Source organism: Erythrolamprus reginae, chromosome 1 (assembly GCF_031021105.1).
Source record: "Erythrolamprus reginae isolate rEryReg1 chromosome 1, rEryReg1.hap1, whole genome shotgun sequence".
NCBI lineage: Eukaryota > Metazoa > Chordata > Lepidosauria > Squamata > Dipsadidae > Erythrolamprus > Erythrolamprus reginae.
The window spans coordinates 47,310,452-47,328,545 of NC_091950.1; the positions used below are offsets into that span (position 1 = coordinate 47,310,452).

The 18,094-nt window shown below is 38.9% G+C and overlaps 1 protein-coding gene across 2 annotated transcripts in view; it reads right to left on the reverse strand.

Moving 5' to 3' along the window:
* Positions 1-1,282: 1,282 nt before the first annotated feature.
* KIF26A (kinesin family member 26A) overlaps positions 1,283-18,094 on the reverse strand; it is a 195,177-nt gene continuing 178,365 nt past the window's right edge. For both annotated transcript variants that reach the window (XM_070751483.1, XM_070751476.1), the window contains exons 10-16: positions 17,875-18,034; positions 16,817-16,979; positions 11,078-14,378; positions 6,797-6,987; positions 6,298-6,318; positions 5,223-5,373; positions 1,283-3,730 (exon numbers count right to left, since the gene is read on the reverse strand). In XM_070751483.1, coding sequence (XP_070607584.1) covers positions 3,552-3,730; positions 5,223-5,373; positions 6,298-6,318; positions 6,797-6,987; positions 11,078-14,378; positions 16,817-16,979; positions 17,875-18,034 — 4,166 coding nt within the window. In that variant the 3' untranslated portion in view covers positions 1,283-3,551. The remainder of the gene's footprint in view (positions 3,731-5,222; positions 5,374-6,297; positions 6,319-6,796; positions 6,988-11,077; positions 14,379-16,816; positions 16,980-17,874; positions 18,035-18,094) is intronic.

Here is an 18,094-nt window from a genome sequence, read left to right on the forward strand (position 1 = left end):
AAAATTTATATACATTTCATGCTGCAGCTATTGTTGTTCTAAACTTTAATTGATCAATTCATTCTTTCTTGTGTTCCAAATCCTTGGCATGCAGCCCATGAATGCATTCTGTTATTAAAATGGCTCTATCCTTTTGTTTTGTAGGACAGAAAGGATACTGACCAATTGACGCTACAGGTAATCTTTGACTTTTGACAGATGGTTGTAAGTCAAGGACTGTCTGTATTATATTCCCCGAGTTTCTATTCCTTTACAGAAGAGATACACCAGCAAAAGTTCCCAATGGTTCCCAGATGCTCTGCTCTTTCCCATATTCCAACTTCTGGTGATAGGTTTGGATCCAATGACAAAGAATGGATTCTACATTCTATCTTAGCATCCAAAACCAACATCTGGAATTTCAAAAAGTTATACTATACATCCTCAACCACCACCACCGCCGCCGGCTCCCCTTCCTATCTTTGGCTTTATGGATTCAAGAATCCCTGATCCCTTTTTAAATTCAATAGATGAGACCAATCTATAAGTTCATAATTTTCTAATAATGAAAGTATGTACATACGTACACACCCAACACACCCAAACACACATACACATACATTCTGCTAGAGAGAAGTCTCCTGAGGATGGGCTCTAGCACAAGACTGAGAGCTGTGAAGACTACACCACTGGTTCCAGTGACCAATCCAGATTGGATCTGTATATACTGCTCAAAAAAATAAAGGGAACACTTAAATAACACAAAATAGCTCCAGGTAAATCAAACCTCCATGAAATCAAACTGTCCATTTAGGAAGCAACACTGATTGACAATTTCACATGTTGTCAGCAAATTCAAACTTTGTATAGAACCAAGTATTCAATGAGAATATTTCATTCATTCAGATTTTGGATGTGTTCTTTGAGTGCTCCCTTTATTTTTTTTTTGAGCAGTGTACATATTAAAAATCACAGCGATCCTAGCTACTATGTATGCATTTTAATTAATATACATGAACTTTTTATTTTTACTTATTTGTATTCTGTCTTTATTATTTTTACAAACAACTGCAGGCAATAAACATATCTAACATATTTCCCTCCTCCTATTTTCCTCTTAACAGCAGCTGCCCTGGGATATGATCCAAGGTCACCCAACTGGCTTTCATAGCTAAGGGGTCACTAGAACTTGCACTTTCTACCCTGGTGCTTTACCCTGATTCTTTTAAGGATGACAAGTATAAGTGTCCTATGCCTTACTGCTGGGGAAGAAAATGGTACCCATTAAAATTAAGAAAACATGTAGCAATAGACAAATCTTTTTATTCACATGGAAAAGCTGAAGCAAGCCATTGTTGTATACATTTATACAAAGGATCTCGAGGGGAAACACGACCCCATACATAATAAGATGATAGAAAATATGGTTCCTTATGAAATGCAGTCATTACATACACTATCAAACTTTTCCAAAAGTTATTTTGTTTGGCAACAGTTTATCAACAGTCCCCACCCGAAAGTGGCTTTATTTAAAAAGAATAGAAAGAAAGGGAGAAAGAGCACAAAATTCATGCAGCATGTCTAGAAACAATCCTGAGTGTTTGCCTTCCTTAGAAAAACTGTAAAAAGATATATTCGTCTTTCAAAGTTCATAAAATGCAAATGCTATATTTATTGTTAAAACTATACAAAAATATGGACCTAACTTAATAATTACCCCCCTCCCCCACGAAAACATTTCATCCCACTTCTGTGCGATTTTGGCTGTAAACAGAGGATTAGATCCAGTCTGGTCATAGGATAAGTAGACCCATTGAAATCAAAGGAAATGAATTTATTTCAGTGGGTCTGCTTTTGTGACTAAGTCTGGAACCAACTCTTTATTTTTTCCTGCACTCAGAAGAGAGAAAAGCCACAGTGTAGTTAACAGACTTCATCAAGTTAGATTAAGGCAGGAGGAGTTTTCCAATGGTAAAGAAACAAGATGTATATATTGGGGCAAGAGATTCCATGATGCCAACCCCTGGTTAAGGAATTCTAGGAAAGGGGGTGAGTTATGAAAGCAGTTAATTATCAGAGTTAGGGCAAAATTACGTCATACACATACACATTTATAAAAGCTCTCGTAGCTCTTTTCATCTAGTCAGAGATTGCTGGCTATTTTCAAACGCAAAACCATGATGCGATGCCTGACCCATACCCTATCTGTAATTTGCTACCCCAAACACTCTTTCTAGCAGCTCTACAATAATGGGGTAAAGTGTCACTATTGAAAAAAGTGTTCTTTCCCAAATTGGATTTGACTATAAGTAGAAGCCACTGGGTCTTTTATGCAATCATGTCTGTGCAACAACCTATAGGTTGACCTTTATTACCAAAGCTTTCACTGCCTATCTCTTATGGCAGACCTACCAACATGTAATCACAGGTTACTCTGGGGATTTGTAGTTTAGGAATACTGCCCATGAAATTACTTAACTGGTTAATCTATTTATTAGAATTTCTGTCTGATAAAAGAAATTTTGGCCAATCAACTATTTGAGTTTTGGCTTTTTACTAATCAATTAATTGGTAAATACATTTAGATGCACATAAATGAAAACAAAAGATCTGAAGAGGAAAAAGTAATGTAACTTTCATTTTTTTAAAAAAGCACATGTATAGGTATGTTGCAATAAGCACCACCTGGGAACAGACATATCTATGTAAGTAGCAGAGAGAACAGGGAATGCTACAGTATGCCACGTGCTGTCCTCAGCTTTTCCTTGTATTAAAAATAAGTTTAAACAAAAGATTTAAAATCTGCTGCTCAGTTAATCAGGAGGCACCTTTTGAATCAGACTTACGGTGTTTTCATTGACAAATGTAACAGATCAGTCTATCAAACATTTCAGCCCTAATATTTGTATAGAAAAAACATGGAAAAAGCATGTTCATCATGTTCTGAAAAAGAGTATCAAAACTGAATACAAAGCAAGTGTTCCAAAATGTCATTATATACCTTTCCAATAGATAATGTTCATAAAAATATATCAAATCCTAAACCATGAAAAAGCAACTAACAATATAATTTTTTGTTGTTGTTCTGCTACATAAACCAGCTTTTCCGTGAAACAAGGAGGCAAATTCAGGTATGAAAACATAATTATTGCTTTTGCTACAATTTTCGTTTTGTTTTTACATATAGTCATAAATTACACTATACAGTAGAAAATATTTCATAGGAATACATTTTATGATTTGTTTTGATTTGCTGGTTTCAGTTCTAACAACAAATAGAAAATTAAGAAAACAAGTCACAAATGAATGTTAAAGGCACTTCGCTTTTCAAACAGTTCTCAGCATATTCTTTTCTTCTTTTCTCTTTTAGAAATTATGGTAAGCTTTGTACAATTCATAGATTGTTGAGGCACCATAAAGGTTTAGAACATTCCAATTCCTTGACAGTTTCTGGTTTCCACAACATTCCTTGTCGCAATAAATTCTCACACGTCCACCATCACTTTCCAATACACCTTCTTTCTTCCTCTGAAAGTTTGGTTCCACTGCCTTAAATCCCTTTACAAATGATTTCAAACTTCCACTTCTTGTGCTCCATCCTGGATGTCATTGATCACTCCAATATCAAAGCAGGTGACTATCATGACACGCGACTTGCACAGATTTACACATTGCTCTAGTTCACTCGTCACTTGTTCTAATGCCTCCAGATAATCTTGTGATTCCTTATCAAGATCAGGATCAACCTCAACTAGTAGCATAGAAAACAAAACAAACAAACAGAAGATGTTTAATATCCAAAACAAGTATCTAGAAATAATAATGTCATAATCTTAAACAAGCATTATGCATTAAGAATGTCTAAGAGAGAAGATTCCAAGAGGAGGGATCTGTTTGATCAATATATCCCAGGTATCTAATTGACCTAGTGGGATTTCTAAGAAACTTGGGGGTCCTGAATCTGTTGCACAGTTCAGTCAAGATCTTAGCTACTGTTTGGAATAATTTTATGCCCTTTCCTTCATCAGGCACTTCTCATGATCACTGAAGCCTCTATAACCTCCCAATTGGATCATTGCAACACACTGTATTACACCCACCCCCCAATTGGATTATTGCAATACACTATATAACTGTGGCGGTTATCACTTTTAAACTCTATATGCCAGGGATTACTGCCCATCTCTCTAAATGTAGCAGCTCATGCTCTGAGTTTCTTAAGTAAAACAGGGTTGTCTGATGGAACCCCAGAAGAGAATATTCTCTAGCCTCCTCCAGGAGATACTGATGGCCTTGACCTGTTGATCCTTCAGGAAACCACTGAAGGCCTGGCTTTTCTCCCAGGCATGGAGCTGGAGTATTAATGGAGCCAGTCTGGTATTGATGGAGGCTCAATGTTGTTTTAAATGTCTTTTTTTTACATTGTGGTTTTGACTTTTGTTCGCTACCCAGAGTTCTTTCTAGTAAATGACTGACTGACTGACTGACTGACTGACTGACTGACTGACTGACTGACTGACTGACTGACTGACTGACTGACTGACTGACTGACTGACCGACCGACCGACCGATTGATTGATTGATTGACTGACTGACTGACTGACTGACTGAAAGAAAGAAAAAAGAAAGAAAGAAACGAACGAATGAACAAACAAACAAACAAACAAACAAATCTCCTTTTCCAAAAAACTGATTGAATTTCAGCATAAAATACAGATGGGATTTTTATCCATAGTAGGTCTGGCTGCAGAGGTAATAATTTCATTTTACTAATGCATTCATGGAAAGACAAAATAATCAAAGTGGCCGATGATACACTAAACATGGACTTGTCAATGAAAAATATTTTGCCTGAATCACATGCTGATTTTTTTGCTAACCTCTTTTTTTTTAACTTTTTGGGGGGGGTTTAACGTTATCTTATATATTTTTTGAATTTAAATCTAAAATAAATACACTAATAAATGTAATTCATTTAAATGTTTTAATTTAGTTTTTGTTAACTTTGCTCTGCCACCATATTTTAAAAGAGCTTCTCGTTTTAAAAGTGAATTAACATGAAGCTAGAGCAAAGAGAGTACAAGGATGAATTATGAAAAGAGATAGAAGCAGATCACCTCCATCCCTCTAGCTCTTTAACAATTCTGAATCAAAACACCGCATTAAAATATTTAGCTAGTACCATTCTTCATAATTTTCTGTCAATCAAGCACTTTTGCTATTAGCCCTAAATAAATACTTACATTCTCCTTTCCACTTGCTTGGATCCAACATCAGCCTGCATTTTGTTTCTTCCAATTCCTCTTTCAACAACTCATGCTTTGCTTTCATTTCCCTAATCCGTTGGTGACGTCTCTCTAGGATTTTCAGCTTTGTATTAAAATATATCAAGCCCTTCAGGGGACAAAAATTACTCATCTGTAACTCTTTGCTGGCCATCTGCTTGATTTTCCCTCTTTCCCAAAAGCCTACAGTCCACACCATTCAACTTCAACTACTTACATGAAGCCTCAACAAGCAATATTAAACATTAGCTGAGTTCTCTCCCATCCTATCTTTGATGAAAGTGAACTTTCATGGATGCTAATCTAATAAAGCAACCTTCTACAAGCACTTAGGGCACTTATTGCCATTGTGAGTTAATGTACTCCTTTACAATACTCTTAAATTGCAACCATATGTAGAGAAAATACTTTTCTCCCTTGTGAAATGAGGAAATATAACTCCATTAGAAAAAATAAAATTTCAAAATCCCAATCCTATGTTCAGGTGGGACGCTTAATCATACCCCATCTGGTTTGCAATAAAACTCATGCTACAGTTTTCTTGGTTCATTTTAAACACGGTTTGAAAGTGGATGGGTAAAGGGTTTGCAGAGTAAAAGGAGAGGAGAGGAAACAAAGCCTCTATTCCCATTTTATTTGTCTGATGTTTAAGTTTTCAGGACAACAAAAAAAACCTATATATAAAGCTGAAATAATGGTGCCAATAAAATTCAAATACAAACAAAATTTTAAAAAGCAGCAAAACACAATTTACAATAATGGATACTAAAACACTAGAAACAATGTATAATAAAAGATCTGAGATTGATTGTGAAGTTATCAATTAACATAAAAATGCATACGTGTAGCATCTGAGTGAGAAGTTATTTTACAAACTCCCCAACTCACTTAGGAACTCCTCCATTGGCCTGAGGGTTCTGCATTGAAACTATCCCCAATCTGTGTGCACACAACACAACTAATTGAAAATTTTATGTTTGCCACAAAATAACTAGCTCTGAAGAGATAAATAAGATGGAAATACATGACTTACCTTTTCAACATCCTGGAAAGGCTGTTGTAAATGAAATAAAAGAAGCAGTTATTTTAAACAGGTAGCAAACTAATGATTGTTAATTCCTGTTACCTATCAGAATTAACTGGATTGTTTTGCCAATTACAAATAAACTCACAGCATCTTGAACTTAACAGAATTCTAAATGATACGTTGTGCCATTTACATAAAGAGTTAATGACCCTTTAGTGAAAGGAGACCCATAAAGTTTCATCATGCAGGCAATTATTATAAAGCCTACTCATAACGTATTAATTGATATTCTCCACTCACTCCATCAACTACATTAAACACAATTAATGGTAGACCAATTTGTTTTCAATTGGCAAGGCACCCCAACATATAAACTATTTCAAAGTGGCTTATGATATTGATTTAATTACAAACTTCTGCTTGTGTTACTGGATTTTAAGCTACAATCTTGCCTCATGGGTTGTGAAATTTATATTGTCCACTTAGTTGTAAAATATATCCTGACCTCACTTTCCTCTTGTCGATGTCGCTGCAATCGTTCCACATCATCAATCTCATAAACTTTTATTTCAAATGGCTCTTTCAAAGTCCCTGGTAGAGGGGGAAGATCAACCCACTGGCCAGCAACATTCTGTTTTCTGCCCAGAGATGTAGAATCAGGAAGAGGAGGTGGAATCAGTCGACGGCGCTGGAAACCTGAGATTTAAAAAAAATATCCTCATATCTTTGCCTCTAAAAAATCTATGAACATTCTAACCCAGACAATACTTAAAATATGTATATGTAGACACAGACATTTTGCTATAACAACAACAACAATAACAACAACAACATGTGTCTAGTGAAATTCTGTCAGAGGACAATATAATCAAGAAGCATAATTGTAGTTGAAACTGAACAGTTCACTCTGGATTTTTATACCTGCAAATATTAGTTGATCGAAACTCCTTTCTTTTTCCCTCCTTAATTTTATTTTTATTTATTTATTTATTTGTTTATTTGTTTATTTATTTATTTGTTTGTTTGTTTGTTTGTTTGTTTGTTTGCTTATTTATGTATTTTTGTTAGAGTTGGAAGGGACCATGCGGGTCATCAAGTCCAACCCCCTGCCTAAGCAGGAACCCTATAGCATCCCACCCAAATGGCAGTCCAATTTCCTCTTTAAAATGTCCAGAGTATTGGAATTCACAACGTCCGCTGGTAGGTTGTTCCACTGGTTGATCATTCTGACCATCAGGAAGTTCTTCCTTATTTCCAGGTTGAATCTCTTCTTGGTCAGCTTCCAGCTGTTGTTCCTCGTCCGGCCCTCCGGTACCCTGGAGAATAAAGTGATCCCCTCCTATCTGTGGCAACCCCTCGTATATTAACATACAAAGTTCTATGGGTTTCCATATCAAAATGATTGACAATCAAAGTAACCCAGTAGGATTCAGGAAACATTATGACATCACAATAAGCTAAATAATGTGGTTGTAAAGCAAAATCAGCCATAAAGCAAAAAATCATGTGACCAAACTGATTCACAATTGCAGTCTTGATTGCTATTATTAAAGGACTGTTCAGGTTGTTAAGCAAAGGCCATGATTTCCAACTTTCCAACTGGTTTCCCCATTGAGTTTGTTATGGGAAGCTGACAGAGAAGGTAAGCAATCATGATCACACAACTGCAGGAAAACTGCAATACCAGAATCCCATCCTAAGTCCTCTTCATTTAACATTTGAACTGAATGAATGGTCATAAATCAAAGGCTACTTATAATCCATAGGACTCACAAAACAACAAATCCAAACACTGACATTTAATTGAACTAGATTCCAGCCTCTTCCTATTCCAGCACTTTTGAGAAGAGTCAGAGCTACTACAGAAAAGGTGTTCTTTCTAGGTGCCAATTACGGTAGGTCAAGAAAGAGTGGTGAAAGTGACAGAAAATGTAACTATACTCCAGAAGAGGAAGTGCCACAGATAAACTCGGTCCATGCTATCCAGAGATTTAAATGTGATAACAAGCACCTTGAATTGCACGCTTAAGCTTCTTGGGCAAATTAAGAAAATGGGTGATTTCTATAATTGTTAAGTTCATTGCATGAACACAATTTTGAGTCTTTACAACACTATATTTTTTTATTTCATTTGGTAGAGATAGCCCTCTTTAGTGATCACTCATTCAGTGATCATTCAAAGCTTTGACTTCTCTGAACAAGGAGATCTACAACCATCTTCGAAGATGCAACCATTCCATATCCCCATGGTCACATGATCACAATTCAGGCACTTGGCACCCAGCATGCAATTATGACTGTCACAATGTTCCATGGTCACATGATCATCATTGCAACCTTCACTGATGGCTTCTGATAAGCAAAGCAATGGAGAAGTGAGCAGGAAGTCACAGTGTGCAGTCACATGACAATGTGCTTAACTACTGTGCAGAAGTCAGGGAACAATTGCAACTGGGACCTCTGTCATAAATCAGCGCAGTCATGATTTTTTGCTTTATGATCATTTATCCAAAGGATTATCCTAAGGCTATGCTAGCTTCAAATAAAAATAAAAAAGTTCATTACAATATACAATTTTACTGATTTACCTGGAATTAAGCCCAACTGAATTCAGACATACTTTTCAATAGGAATATACAATTAGTTTTCTTTCTCCCCAAATATAGGACATTTGACTAAATTAGGAGTGACAAAGCACTAAATACTCTAACAGGTAAAATGTCATTTATCAGCAGAGGACTATGTCATTTTAAAAAGAAATGCCTTATAAAGCATTTCCTTTTGCCCCAAAACCAAATACAAATCCATCAGCCATAATACTCTTTCAATATGGGGCCAACTTTACTCAGCTGTTAACACTAATTTACAATATTACAATAAGGAGATTTACAATATTACAATAAGGAGAAACTAGGAAGCTGATGTGCTATGAAAAGAGAACAGCTGCAAAGGCTGAAATGGGTTTTTTAAAACAATAGGTCACACCGTAAAATAAATGGTTACCACCACTAGAAAGTACAACATTATCACCTATTTGGAAAAACACATCCTAGACCTGTGAAGAAATGATACCTAAATATCAACTATGCCTTTTCAATTGGGGCTGTATCCCTAATAGTCACGGTAATGTAGTTTAATGTTCTCTTACCAGTTGTGGTAGATTTCAGACTTATAATTTAAAAGTGGTGTTTTACCTGTGACAAATGTGACAATAGTTTAACAATATTCACAGGGCTTTTCATTTGTCAAAGTTTTGTTTATTTCTGCCAGGATTAATCCAACATCCTTTAGGGTAAAGAGATGTCACATTGGCAGATGGACATTCCATGCCATCTTGATGGAGAATTCTATGCAGAGTTAATAAGCCTGAGACTTGAGTAGGCTGGGAAAATTTTTAAAGGTCTAGCTCAGGGGTGTCAAACTCAAGGCCCGGTGAACGGATCGAGCCTGTGAGGTGCTTAGATGTGGCCTGCAAAAACAGAGCTCATGAGGGCTGCATACACCCTCCTGAACTGTTTTCACAGGAAGCTAAACTATATTATTCCCAGTAGCTGGAATTATTGGTTGTTTCACTCTTCCTTCCTCCTACCACTTTCTTTTCTCAAGCTTAGAGAAATCCATTTTTCAAGGGTAGTAGAACTCTTCAGTGAAAAGACATTTTACTGGAATTATTATGCTGGTGAATCTCCAATCTATTTCTAATTTCAGTTGATCCTTAGCTTTGTAGATTATTACTTCAATTAATCAAACATTTTAGCACACTTTTTCCAAATTCCTTTATATACTCATAATTTTTCTTTGGGAACCTACACTACTAATCAACGATTTGCATGAGTATCAGCTAGAATTATACAATAACCTTTTCAAATAAACATATCTTTTCAAAACCTGGGTGAGACTTTTTGTCTTCCGTGGGTCATGATATCTTCTGTGGGTCGTAATATCCTGGTAGCCCATGATGGCAATTGCCTACCCGAGCTAAATATAGACTAGACAAAGCCATCCCTACCATATTCAACACATCAGTTCACAATCCTTTTAATTACTATACATCAACATGCCCTTATTCTTACTCTTCACTACACATTGTGTCTGTGTGTATGTATAAACACACACACACACACAACTGTCCTTCCTGCTTCATACCCTGTTCATTTGCAGCTGTTCAGATGAATCTAACATCAGATAATATAATATTTATGGATAAGATGGGAGCTGTTATAACAGTGGACAGTATCTATTTTAAAGTAACTGCCTGCTCTTTTTCATGGACACTTCCCCAAAAGTATTAGAATAAAGAATTACATGGGAAGGCTGATAAATTGGACTCTTTTTTACCTCTTCTTCAGGGAAACATAAGCTGCCCTTGAAAACTTCAACCTCTCCCGTGTAATTTGTATGAAACAGAGTAAAATCTGCCAGCATCCCCACGGAGCAGCAGTCACACCTGTCCCATAATAAAACAACTGGTTCCAAATAGCCATTACTAGTTAACATGTATTTAGGGAGTTCAGTGACAGAATTTATTAATCAAAAGCGTAGTATTGAGGATCTGCCTCTTTCATTAAGCCATGCAGATTGATCATTTGCCTCTTAGGCTAAAGCTCAGGTGCTACTTACAAATTAAAAATCTGTCAGGTCTGAACCTGCCTTCAGTTTCAAGGACTACCATGATGGCATTTTCTCAGATACCTTATTCGTTAATAAGTCAGTTTAAGTCTGTGACAGACCTGCTGCAGACACAAATCAACAGAAATTCTAATGACAAGTTATTGTATTATTTTACCTGCTGATCTTTTCTTTGGGGATTTCAAACTTCTCATGCGACTTGGTGAAGACATCCCACTTTCGCTCATGGAATCATGTGCCGAAGAAGCACTGCCGGTGGCTTCACTGTCACGGATCATGCTTTCATAGCCACTGCTGCCACCGCTATGATAAAAAAGGGCTGTCCTGCCCATTGCAGGTGGTAGTTCCCCACTCAAGACACTACTGTTATCACTCCCATGCCCGCTGCTGTAGCGCTGAGGTCTTCTTGGCGCAGTTATCTTACTGTATGGAGATGGCAGCACCTGGATCTGTGACTTCTCATCGCTTAGGTTAATTCCACTGTCATTGCCACTATCAGAGTCTGCCGAACCCTGGAAATGGCTCATCTTGCCTGAACTTCCTGATGCTAGCTCATTAACCCGACTATTGGCTGCCCTAATGGCCTGCTTAGTCCCCATAATAGTTCCTCGACCAGGTTTATTGTTTGTGCCTTGCGTGGACTTTGGAGTCATTTTCCCACTCAAAGGAATGCTAGAGTTCTTCCCAGTGGACTGAGCCAAAGACTTCATAGAGGAGCTCAGGGACTTGGATCCACTAGCTGAAAGGCTACGACTCTTATTCCCACTAACTGCAGTTTTCTGGCTGGCAGCACTTTTCATCTGACCATTTTTGCAAGATACAGACATGGTGCACGATGGAGGAGAGGTCAGGCCAGAGGTATCAGGAGGAACTCCCAGTCTGGGGACTAGCCGGCCATTCCTGCCATTATTAAGGCTACCACCACTATTTTCCTTATTCAAATTAGTTTTCCCTCCCACAGATAGTAAGCTATCACATCTTTCAAGAGATGTATGGCTCCCATAACGATGGACACCATCGCTTTTTGATGCCTTGGCCTTTAAACTTGAAGTTGCTTTTGGCAAGGAATGGTCTCCTCTGAGGCTATATTTGCTACTGGCACTTTCAGCAGTACATAACCCAGTTCTCGGTCGTGAATCAATCTCATCCTCGTGTTTTACTGCAGCAGCCCTATTAGCTTCTAATCCTGCAGCTTTGGCCCCTCCATTTTTTTGCTCAAGACTGGATTTACGAACAGGAGGTGCTGGAGGTATTATGCCATTTGGCCTGGGTAACATGCTCATCTTTTGCTGTGCATTCTTCTTTTTCAGGCTCCCAATGGCAAAAGCAGCTTCAGAATTCCCTCTGTGCATACCTTCTGCAAAAGCACCACTGCTGTGTGACACAGGAACCACTCCCAGTGTAGTGGCTCCTCTTTTAAGTTGTGGGATTTTAGGGAAAGCTTCAGATTTTTTAGCAACTCCACTAGAAGACTTGCAGTTCATTTCGCAACCGTCGACCACCCTTTGTGAACAGGCAAGTAATGTCTGGGATTTTAAAGCTTTGGTTGGGTTACCAAATTGTTGGGTAGATCTTGGTGTCTGCTTCTGTGTACAAAATGCCTGAGAATTTGAAGGTAACATATCTGTGGTATTAGTCTCCAGACGATTGTCTGTACGAACCAACCAGGGATCGTCAAACATCACATGTGGCTTTTGCAGTTCTTTATCACAGAGAGTATTATTATTATTGTGAGTCAGAGATGAGGTAGCTTTTGTTCTTCGGGGAAGACTGGAGTGTATAGTTTCAATCATTGGAGTGTTTTGAGAATTCGAAAGCTTAACTTTTGTGGCCTGATCAGTGATGCAAAGAGTACTTCCAATCTGACACACTTTGGTTAAGTCATAGTTTTGAAGGCTTCTGTTGACTCCTGAGGCTTTTTTGCTTGAATTCATGCTCTCACTCTCCAATTCTGAAAAGCAAAAGCCGCTATCATTCAAGGTAGTTTTCAAGGGAACAGATATATTAGGAGAACCTAAAGTTAAAGGTTCCTCTGACTTGTGACAGCCATATGAGGGTTGCATAAGAAAACCATCACTGGGATGGACTCCTTCACTTCCAATTGTACAGATACTGACTTCACTTAGCCATGAGCTGATCGAGGAACGTCTGCTGCTACTAGTGAAGGGTTCTTCAGAAAAGGGTACAACAACATCAATGTTGACACCTGTTGCATTTGCCTGAGAGGTATAAGCATCAAACTCATCATTTATACTGCTGATAATACTAACTGGCCTAGAACCAGAGGCAAGAGCCTGAAGTGAGCAGTCACTATTAAAGCTGATGATGCTAGAAGGTCTTCCATTGTCCATGATACCACTGATAGATAATTCCTCAACCACTGTAAAGACAAGCTCATCTTCACCGTTGAGTTCCACAGGCTTCTGCAAAGTCACTGTTGTTGTCAGTATATCCCTGTCAAAACATGGACCTCGGAAAGTTGATCGAAATCTATGTACTTCAATACCATCTGCCTTCTGATCTGTGTCATTAGTTAAGGTATTATGTTCAGTTTCACTAGACCCTTGTTTACTCATTCCCACAGGTGGAGTCCTGATGGAATTGTGATCCACCTTTAGGTATGCTTGTCTGCTTGTCATTAGACATTCCTGCTGCTGAGGTGGTGGAGGGGCAGGGCTGGGCAATGGTCTCTTCATATACGAAGTTTTTTCTTTCACAACCATTTCAGCATCAGCTTGAGTCTTAGCACAATTACTTGTTGATAATTGGCAGGAATCAGCCACTACTTCGTTATTCTCACCGAAATCTACTCTCTGATTTTCAGGTTTTGATTGCAATTTGGCATGTTCTGTTTTTAAAGGAGATGCCTTCTTTTCGGGGCAAGTGATGTTGTGCTGGAAATAAATGCTTTGTCCCTTTTTTGGAGTTCCTGTTTCTTGTGAAAATGGTTTTTTAAAGCCTCCAATAGGAGAAGATGGTTTGGATTTAGACTGCCCGTTTTCTGCAGGCATGGGTACTGTGCTATTGGAAGCTACAGCAGTAACCTCTCCAATGGGAACCTTGACAGGTTCCTCACTTCCATCAATACACTCCAATCTCTCCTGCAATTCTGCAAAGGTGTTGCACTTAAAGTGATCTTTGTCAGAGCTTTTTGGAAGACCGCAATTGTCCTTGCTTCTTTTTTTGTTCAAAGAAGGGATTATGGGGACAAATTCTGGAGGGCCTTCATTATCTGTCAGCTCTCTGTCTGACAAAGCAGTACCATTGGAACCTACATAGATAACCGTGTCACAGGACTGCTCACTGCTTGAGGAATAATCGTGTTCACTAGAAAGATTCAACACAGGAATGTCAGGATCGAGAGCTATAGTCCTTGGATGAAATGGTCTCAGATGAGGAGGTCTTCGCACGTGGCCTTCTTCACATGAACTTTCTCCTCCAGATGAGCTGGATGCATACTGCTGGTTGTAAAAACATAAACAGCAGAGAAGGATTTTTAATGTTAAATTATTTACAAGAGGACAAATTATGAGTCACTTTTTCATGTCCTGCAGAATAGTTTTGGCATCTGTTGGAATCATTCCAATAAAAGGCACACGGTACATTTTTAGTGATAACTTCCAAATTTTAAAAGGCAAAAAAAGAAGAAGAAGAAGAATGATGATGTGGCAACTGAATGGCACTATCACCAGAAGGAAACATGGATTGAATGGCCAAGTATGCAATATTTTGTATTGGGTGATAGGTTTTCATATACTAACATGACTGGTTTATTACTTACAGAATCTTAGTTTCAGTCCACATTTCACAATATGACTGTACTGTCATATGATCAGGAATATCCGGAGCCTAACTGGCCGATGTGCAATTAATTCCAGCAATGAAAATCTAGGTTCAGACTACAGGCAATCCTCATTTACCCCTCACAAGTGGAATGCTAAGCAATACAGTCATAAAGTGAAATGCCATATGATTATGCCCAACTTATGATATCATTCTGACTGCCATTAAGTGAATCAGCACAATGCTGATTAACTGCAATATCAGGTGTTTGTGACTTACAACTTATTGCTGGCTTCCCCATTGACTTTGTTGGAAGCCAGATCTGAATATCACAAATGATGGTCATATGACCTCAGGATGCTGACTGTAAATACTTTAATTGTTTAATGATAAAATCATGATCACATAACTACAGGGACACTGTGACATCCGCAACCTCCAGGGCAGGTTACAAGTCTCTTTTTTCAATGTTACTGTAGCTTAGAATGGTCAGTGAGCAAGATGTTGATAAGCAAGGAGAAACTGTATTGCACAAACCAAGCCATTGGATTTCAGAAATCATATATACTTGGTTTAATAACTTAAGCCAATTTCAGAACAATGCATTTATTCTCATGGGGGGGAAATTCAGAGAGATAGATAATAAAGGGAAATAGTTTAGTTACTGAATGTTAAATATTTAGTCACAATTCCAGATGATCCTTAGCAATGAATTAAAACATGAGTCAAACATAAGAGTGAAATTTAAAACTTGAATTGGCCTGTATTCCAAATACTAAATAAGGTCTGAAAAAGATCGGGTAATTAAGTCAGGACAGGGCAATCATTAGCTGTTAGTTGAAATGCATATCCCTGTCTAGAAGTCAGTGTAGATATTACTTACTTCCTGCTATTATCTATATCTGAATATTTGGTGTGAAGGATTTTATTGTACAGTGATCCCTCGATTATCGCGAGGGTTCCGTTCCAAGACCCCTCGCGATAATCGATTTTTCACGATGTAGGGTTGCAGAATTAAAAACACCATCTGCGCATGCGCGCCCTTTTTTTTCATGGCCGTGCATGCGCAGATGGTGGAGTTTGCGTGGGCGGCGGGGAAGACCCAGGGAAGGTTCCTTCGGCCGCCCAGCAGCTGATCTGCTCGGCAGCGCAGCGAGGAGCCGAATCGGCGTTTCCCCTTTGCGTGGGCGACGGGGAAACCCCGATCTTCGTCTGCTCACTGCTGCTGCGGCCGCCCAGCAGCTGATCTGCTCGGCAGCACAGCAGCAGCGAGCAGATGAAGATCGGGGTTTCCCCGCCGCCCACGCAAAGGGGAAACCCCGATTCGGCTCCTCGCTGCGCTGCCGAGCAGATCAGCTGCTGGGCGGCCGAAGGAACCTTCCCTGGGTCCTCCTCGCTGATGCCCCCGCTCGCCCGCCCGCCCGCCCGCCGCCCGCCCGCCCGCCGCCCGCCAGCAAGAGGGGGGGAGATAGAGAAAGAGAGAGAAGGAAAGAAAGAGATGAGAGAGGGAGGAAGAGAGTGTGAGAGAGGAAGAAGCAAGAGAGAGAAAGAGAGAGAGAAAGAAAGATGAGAAAGGAAGGAAGAGAGTGACATCATCGGGTGGGAAAAATCGCGATATAGCGTTTCGCGAAGAACAAGATCGCGAAAATCAAGGGATCACTGTATTTGATAAAATTGGTTTTTATCATGACTATACATCATCCATCAGTACGTACCAGCTGCAAGAGGGGAATTCCAATAAAAGAATAGTGACTTGCTCAAATTAAATCACTATTATCTCCTAATTACCTGATTTTGCCTCTCTGTTCCTACCTTTCAAGCATTGAACTTAGGGCTGCATATATTGAAATAGTCCAAACTAGCTTCTCCAATTTATTATACTTTAAAATAACAATTTGAGCTGCATCATAGCAAATAACAAAAGATGATGATTAATGAACTTTTATTATCCATGACTTTGCTAATATTTCTGCCAAATATTATTGCATGTCTAGGTCAAAAGCTAGCAAAACAAATTAACGGGAAAGGAATGCTACAATCCCCACTCTGATAAACGAAAGTTAACAAGATTCTTTCCAAGTTATAAAGTATTTATTTTCCTGTGTACACCAACCTTGGATTTCTTCTTCCTCATCCTGTGGATACGAGAGGCAAGTTGAAGTGTCATGAGACTTTCTGCATAACTTCCTGGAGAATCCGATATGTGGGCTAGCATGGTTGTTCTGCAGTTGATGTTCCCAAGCGATTCTCTTAGCAGCATTGTCAGCTTGTTATCCCTATGAAGCATGCAGAGGGATAAACAGTGGTTTGAAATATTTCCATTTCTTGCCGTTATTTTTCCAAGCAGTCTATTTCTAAGTGATTACAACAGGTTTATGAATAAAAAGGAAAACTCAGGTTCAAATGAAATGTTGTGATTTTTCAAAAATAAAAGGAACGGGCAAGCTAATTCTAATTCTACAATACAAAAACCAGTTTGAGGTTTCTTTTAGATCAGTGATGGTAAACCTATGGCACGGGTGGCACAGGTGGCATGCGCAGCCATATCTGCTGGGCACGCAAGCCGTTATCCCAGCTCAGCTCCAATGTGTATATGCATGAAGGCCAGGTGATTTTTGGCTTACCCGGAGGCTCTGGGAGGGCATTTTTGGCTTCTGGAGAGTCTCTGGGGAGATATTGGAAAACATTTTTGCCTCTGGAGCCTGGAGAGGGGGAAAAATGGCCCTACCGGGCCTACCAGAGGTTGGAAAATGGGTTTTAGGCCTCTAGAGCACCTCCAGGGGAGAGGCAATTTTCTCTGTCCACAGGCATTGAATTATGGGTGTGGGCATTTGTGCATGCACAATAGCACATGCATTTTCAGGAAAAAAAGGTTCTCCATCACTGTTTTAGACTATTATCATTGCACTAAGGTGAATGGGGAATTCTACTGATTAGTCTTCTGATTTTGTTTCAAAATAATCGATTTTTCCCCCTAATCAACTAACTGAAGGAAATAAGTTACATGTCTCTTGCTCAGACAGCTGAATGATTTTGGGATGCTCATGGGAAGAAAAAAGAAGCAAACATTGCAATGCATCATTTGCCAGGCATTATGTGACATATCTACAAAACAAATGCTAAGACTCTGAAAGAAATGACTCTGTTACACACAGAGAGCAATTCACTTACTTGTATGGCACATGTTTGGCACCATTAATTAAGGCCAGAATGATGCTGCCCAACGCAGACAGAGAGAGGCAGAAGGAACTTCCTCCATCCCGACTTTTGCTTAGCACTTTTTCACAGCTTCCCAGGTCAATGAGATGTAAACGGCTGCGTCCACCTGACACTGAGAAGCCATAGGAACACAGATGTATATTAATTCAAGTCTGGATAGGATAATCAAAAA